At 40.2% G+C, this 7,500-nt stretch overlaps 1 protein-coding gene across 1 annotated transcript in view; it reads right to left on the reverse strand.

The window, feature by feature from the left end:
- The window catches only part of gpr4 (G protein-coupled receptor 4), a 56,209-nt gene that overhangs the window by 6,713 nt on the left and 41,996 nt on the right, over nucleotides 1-7,500 (reverse strand). The window contains exon 2 of the mRNA XM_032512074.1: nucleotides 189-962. Coding sequence (XP_032367965.1) covers nucleotides 189-323 — 135 coding nt within the window. The 5' untranslated portion in view covers nucleotides 324-962. The remainder of the gene's footprint in view (nucleotides 1-188; nucleotides 963-7,500) is intronic.

Here is a 7,500-nt window from a genome sequence, read left to right on the forward strand (position 1 = left end):
CCCCCCGACAGTAGCGATGTTCCTTTCAGCTATCCGCTCATGCTTCAGGAAAGTGAAGAAACGTTAGTTTGGTATATCAAGCAATCATGTAATGTTGGAAGTAGAAAAAACTGTACTGGAGTCAAAGCCCGCCCCCAGCTGCTGTTAAGGTTCCCCCCCAAATATGTTTGAGTGTGTGTCCTCCTCACCTGCATGTAGGCTGCCCACAAGGCCATGCAGTTGGTGGGCAGCCCCAGAACGATGACGATGATGTAGAGCGTGGGCTGGAAGAACTGGTCCACCTTACTGTCCACATTACAGAAGGTGATGTTGCACATTGTCATGTGTGAAATGCTCTGAGTGTGTTTGTGAGTGTGTGCAGGTGTCAGATGTGTTTTCAGCTCCTCTCAGCTCTGAGTGTCCTTCTGTAGTCTCACTATATTCCAGCTCCAGCAGTTTGACAGTGACATGCCAACTCTGGCGTTCTGCTCGTCTACCACACGGCTGTCTGACACGAGCAACAGAAGACAAGAGAGCTGTCATGTCCAGGGCACTTCATGGTTCCTTCTTCTTAAAACACTGTCCTTCTCGCCCAGGGGCTTTGCCATGTCATAATCCTCATTCACGCTTCATAGCCAGCCCTTGTGTCCCTCAACATGGAAGAAAAGAGAAGAAAGAAAGGAGCGAGGGATAAAATGTAGTGAAATAAAGTCTGCCTTATCGACACTGTGCCAGGCCTCCCGCGCCTGGACAGAGCCTCATCAATCTTTTAGAGATAAGAGGTCTGCCAGGTTTTATTGTAAAAAGGAGAGGCTGGACGTGCGTGTGTGTGTGTGTGTGTGTGTGTGTGTGTGTGTGTCTCCAGATTGCGAGGACACACAAAACTCCTCAGGGATGCTTGCACTAAAACACAGGAATGGCTTTACAGAGCTTCACCACTCTGGAGCCAAGAGCCCATCCTTTTACTCTGGACTGCAGAACATCTGCAAGAAAGAAAGAGAGAGAGAGACAGACAGAGAAAGAAAGAGAGAGAGACACAGACTTTTAAATTATGTTGCTTTATAATTTAACATACTACAGAACAAAACAAAGACTAAATGTATTTGTTGCCTATGACATGATCTACCTAAACTAATAGAACTTTAAAAAAAGTGGCATAAATAAGATAAATATGACTGATTAAAACAGGTAATAGAGGCCATTCCTAGCTAGTTAATGTATAAATGCAAGTTTTACTATTGTGACTTGTCTGACAGCATCATATATCTTTATGAGCTGGTCTCATCTCCTTATCAAAGCTGAATTAGTCAAACCCAAGACCATTCCAACAAATGAAACTACAGTCTTGTAGATGTCTTGTATATCATTTTCTACACATTTTTGAGTTGATAGTTTTGAGTATCTTTGCAAACTGGAATTTGAATAAAAAGTTCTTTGGGTATAAACAATGTGTTTGCTTAACACCATTAACTTAAGTAATTAAGTTACTTGAACACATTGCTCTTTGTGCAGTAATTTACATCCTCCAGTTCTCATATCATTCAGGAATGGAGAAATAAACCGAAAATCTGTCAAGACTGCAGTTTGTCCTTCATTTTGCCTGCTTGCCTTCTCCTTACACCCCAACCATTAAACTTTGTGTTACATTTCCTGTATTTATTTGCTATGCTCTACATCTAGTTTACATATACTTTGAACGCACTAGAATCTTTGTCACAAGACCTGCAGTTAGGCGTTTGGTTATTTGAAGTGAATGGAATCCCTCTCGCGGTGAAAACAAACCACTCAAAACTGCCTGGAATGAACACACCCTCAACACATACAGTCAAACCCTTTTCTCTCGGAGATATTGGATTCTTTTGCGCCGATGTACTCAGATACAGTAGAAATGTAAGAAAGAGGCACAAAGAGGAAGACTTTATGTAACAGGTAGAGGGACACAGCAACAGGTTACCTGACATTTGTCCAGTGACTTTCTGACAACTGGTATACTAACACAGAACATGCTGACCCGCCGTACAGGCACTACAATACCACGGCATAGAGTGCAAACAGAGTCCACGGCATATGATAAGCATTTTGAAAATATAATATAAACATGAATATGCATGTACAGTAGAGAGAGAGAGATAAAGAGAGAGCAGGATGGCAGCTCAGTTCCTGTTCCACTCCTCAACTTCTCACTTTCTAGTCCGAGGTCCGCTTCTGTTTATACGTCTTGGACCGACTCAATATTTTTGCATATGGCTGATACGAGTCCACATGTGCTTTCAATCATTTTACTTTAACATGTTGTAAGCACTAGGAACTGCCTTCCTTCAAAGTTTATGTATGTTTCAGCTTCTTTTCATTCCTCGTAGATCAGTAGATATCAGAAACTGAACTGTGACGGTTCAGCCTGAAGAACCAACAGGATGTTGCAGCTGACAACACAATTCAGTGACACTGTTATCACAGAAAAGCATGGATTAAATTAATTTAAATTAAGAAAAAATGTATCATATCTACTCAGTCCACCTAGTACACTACAGAAGCTGTTTGTCATCATCCTTAGCAATACACACTAGTTTGTGGAGTCAGCATTCCTTTCATAAAGGGAAAGTTTGGTGTAGGGGTGGGAAATTCTGCATCCTCTGAGGAACATGACCATACACAGAATGGCAATCTGGCTACTAGTTATCTATCTTGCATATGATATGGACTAAGTGTGGCACTAATGGAAGGTCAGGTAATCACAAAAATGGACAGAGATCCTCTAGGGCCAGTTGTTCAAAATTTTATCTGGATCAAAATGTCCGGATTTGGAAATCCATTTTTCCTATTCAGGATCAGGTAATCCGTCTTACTTTTATGCCGGTTTTTCAAAGCAACATTGGATTGGATCACCCTGATCCAGATACACAGTTTTCAAGATTACCAAATCCGGATTACCACTGCTTAAATGGACACATACATGTGGGCTACAAATACGTACAGAACAGGTAGAAGAGCCAAATTGGTTACTCTAAGTGTTTATTTTGAGACAAAACGAAAAAATAACCCCACTTCCATTCATAATTTCTTTATAACCTCATCTGAGCCACTACAAATAAAAAACATATACATTAACAAATACATTGTGGGAAGTTTTGAAAACATCTTTTAAAAAAAAAAAAGGTTAAAAATGAAGTAGTAGTAGTAGAATGTTCCGGGTTCTTCTTCATCTAAGGAGGAAAGACCAGAAATTGTATTAGATTTGCCTTGAAATTATATACGGTGATGAATGAGATTATATATTATTTTGTATTTATTTTTGTTATTTAAATCTGTTTGGGGGATTGTTTCATGAGGACAAGATAATTTTTATTTTATTTTATTTTGTTACTAAACTTAACTAAGGTTAAACAAGTCAAGTGCAAAAATTAAAAGTATATACACTAAATGATGCAAATGTATATTTGACCAATAAAGTTTTACTAAGTTTTTGTGCTGGAATCCACCTTGAAATCCACCTGGAAATCCTCCCCCCTGTTGGGATCAGGATAATCCTGTTTTTTTGGATCAAAGTTATCCAAATCCTACTGACAAGTTTTGAACAACACAAAGTGAAGGTTTATACAGATTAAAACTAGGATTGGATTCCGTGATCTAATCGATTTCAGATTCCTTCTTTACCTTTTGAACAACCCATTTAAGATTTGATCCAATCCGATAACCAAAATCCGATTAGTTTACCTTTGAACAATGGCCCCTAGGGACCACAGTAAATGTCATTGTAAAACGGACAATCTGATGGTGGCAATATTGTAAAGTTTCTCTGAGAACCATAAATGTACATCACAAATGCCATGGCAATTTAGCCAAATTGTTCCTTGAGTACAAAGCAGACTATCAGATAAGAGAATGGCATATGGATGGTTCAAGCCTTTCAAGGATTCATCCCTTGGGGACCATAATTGTGCTTATTAGATTTGATGTCGAAATCTTGCATTTGTGACCTGATGGTGGCACTAGAGGAAATATAATGCAGGTAATCATAAACATTAGAAATTTATGGACCGTGAACATACACAGAAGATTTCATGGAAGTGAGGCTGTCAACACTGGGCTGGCTGGGGTCTGACTACACCATAGCAGCCCAATAATGACTTAACCCAGCAGAAATAGGCTGTTGGAGAAAATTTGCCATGTGATGCCACAGTCGATGGTCAAGGCGCTTAACGCTCTGGGGCCTGGATTTAAAGTCCAAAGAGACTGAAGTTTCAGGCTGGATAGAAAATCCCCTGTAGAGACTAGAAAGACACGGAAAAGACCGCCGTAAAGCCGAAAACGTCAGGATTCAAACGAAACCGAAAGTGAGTAAATCGCTTGTATGGTTCAAAAGTTATTAAACTATGAATCAGAGGTACGTTTTTACTCGTGGGCGAGTGTCTCGGGCTCAGAGGGTTAAAGGTCCCATGGCATGAAAATTTGACTTTAAGAGTTTTTTTAACATTAATATGAGCTCCCCCTGCCTGCCTATGGTCACCTAGTGGCTAGAAATGGCAATAGGTGTAAACCGAGGCCTGGGTATCCTGCTCTGCCCGGAATCTTGCACCTTATGATGTCATAAGGGGAAAGGTTACCTCCCCTTTCCCACCCATGAGAGAGACATCATGGCTTTTAAACGAGCAAAGTGGCAGTTGGTCAAGGCCACACCCCCAGCCTCCACCTTAACCTCCACCGACACAAAGTAAAATAGATGGCCCACAGGCCCTTTGCTGCCGATGGCCCACTGATTAGGGTAACGCTGTTATGTTAGATGGTGTCATAGCAACAACAAGTGTGTTGACAAAGTATGTCCGGTTCAAAACCCACTGCAGGGGAGTGGGGAGGGCAGTTGAAGCATGCACAGGCGCTTAACCCCATCATAGCTCAGTTAAGGTGTATAGCTGGAGGGATACCCTGGTTACTAAAGGAGTTCTCAACCTCAGTTAAACGGGTTATTAGAACTCTGTTTGGTTAAGAGAACCGGTACGGTGTTTGCATGGTGTTCGAGAAATCAGCCGGAATATTTTTTTTTATTTTATTTTTTTTGTAACTGCATGTACACACACTGTGATTGCACTGGGCAGCTCCCACTATGAAGCAGGGTAGGGTTCACTTCCTTCCTAAAAGTCCCAGCAAGAGCCTTCAGAGATGTCTGTCACCACACATCAAAACAGTTTAAAGATACTGTGATAATGTGACAGTCGTTGGTGTGGAACAGTTACTTTGGACAGAGCTGAGCCAGTGCATAATAGGCATATAAACAAACCGCACGCATTAAGTTAGGTCATTTCTTCACTGACCTTGTCAAATCATTTTTGTTTAGGGAAACACCCATGTTGATAAGCGGAGCCACAACTGGGTCCTAACTCTGCTGTAATCTATGATCTCACCCAGCAGCACCACAGTACAGAGGTATTTGACTGTTAAGAGGTTTATTTGGATGATTGTGTTTACCAAAAAGATCTAACATTGGAAGTACCATCAACCTACAATTTTCACAAAACCTTGTTTGCTGTGTAACCCTTCCACATGTTACAGTTGTGTCGATGATTTCACTGTCAACGCGTAACAAGCTGGAGGTATAAAGTGTCTTGATTTTTCTTCAAATTCCCTAGAAAAGGTTGTTTGTACTGGTCCGCATCCCATGTTCCTCAGCTGTCTCACAGAGCAACACTAGCAAGTCTTTGTTTTTACCATTTTAACCCTCATGTTGTCCTCGGGTCAAACTGACCCGTTTTCCTATATCAATGTTCTTTTTAATTCCCCAAAATAACATGATTGATTCCACACAACGCTCTTTGGCAAGTACAAATCTCTACTTTTATTAATTTTGGGGCGTCTTATTCAATTTTATAGCATTTGAAGAAAAAATTAAAGTGTTTTTGAAATAGTATTGAGTAAAAGTTGACATATTCCAGTCTGTGATTATCCATCAACATCCATTCCTTTCATTTTAGTCTAAATAATTCTTAACTTCTGCTTTTTCAACTCAAACATTAGGTATAATTTCCTAAAAAGTAGGTTTATTGACACTAAATTCCATAAATAACTTGTTAGTGTTACGTAGTGTTGAAATGATCAAAAACAAGTGACAAACATTCAAAAAAGTGTTGAAAAAAAGGGACAAAAACAATTAAAAAGCGTCAAGAAAAGTGTTCACTTTCAATTTTGACGGGAAGACAACACAAGGGTTATGGAAATATTACTCTTTCTCTGAAGGTTTTAAGGACCATTTTTGGAGTTTTTTCGTGATTGTGTTTCTAATTCCATAAGAGAAAAAGTCCTTCTAGCATTCCCGTTGCATCTAGTTTAACTAAGAGTTTACTCACGTTAACCATTATGTAAATAATGAAATCACTTTTTAAAGCTGTTTGTTTTAGCTTTCCTGCCTTTCATTTTTGACAGGACAGTTAGGTGAGAAAAGGGGAAGACATGCAGGAATTAGTCACAGGTCGGATTTGAACCCTGGACCTCCGAGATGAGGCATAAACCCCTCAGTACATGTGCGCCTGCTCTACCACTGAACCAACCTGGCCACAATATACATTTCTGAAATTGTACTTAAGCACATTTCTTGAGTAAATGTACTAAGATGCTTTTTTACCTCCAATTTGATGTTTAGAATTCATTTAAAGTGCGAAGTTGTCACCCTGCAGTCACAGCACTTCTCTATCAGAGCACTAAGTTCACATCCGTCACCACCAAACACCCCAGAGTGACCTCAGCTACAGAGGGGATGTTCAGGGTGTGGTGAATTGCTAAAGGGCTCGCTGTCAGTCCTCTTTCACTTAAGCAATATGACAAACACAGAGGTGTACTGTAGGTTTGTTTCTTAGCGTAGCAAAACATCACTTGTGTTATCTTTGTCCACTAGAAATGGGGTTTGTTCTGTCAATTACAGATGTTTATCACACAGCGTTTGCATGTGATGGCAACACACACCCAACTCTCTCTGTCGGTGTTGTGGTTTGTGTTCATGTGTGTCTGTAGATGTGAGTGAGAATATGTGTTTGACTTCCTGAGAGGTTAGAGAGGCCAGTAAGCTGACAGGCTCATCAAACATTCAGCCTGTTTCTGAAACAGGTGAACAGAGTCACGACACTCACAATCACAGAGGACTGTTATGTTACACATAGGGCTGGGTATCAGAATCAGAATCAGTATCGTTAAAACCATACCAGTACCGAGACTGATACCAATACCTGTTCCTGAACAATACCTTTTTTCAATACCAAATGAATCCATGTGTCTCTACTACATGCAACATTTGACCAATCACAAACATGAGTACATCTTGGTAGAAGCATGATCCATGCTTATTGGCTCACTGATGCTGATATTTACTCCTTAGGTGTAGAAATTAGCTTTTGAATGACGAGGCATTTTTCTATACTCAATACTAAGGAGGCAATCTGGTCGGTGCCTGAAAAGTTTTGAATTTGGTACCCAGCCCTAGTTATACACACCTGCAGAGTGTTGACTGTTCAGACACGCAACTTTGAACTCTTTATG

Source organism: Etheostoma spectabile, chromosome 3 (genome assembly GCF_008692095.1).
Source record: "Etheostoma spectabile isolate EspeVRDwgs_2016 chromosome 3, UIUC_Espe_1.0, whole genome shotgun sequence".
NCBI classification, from domain to species: Eukaryota; Metazoa; Chordata; class Actinopteri; order Perciformes; family Percidae; genus Etheostoma; species Etheostoma spectabile.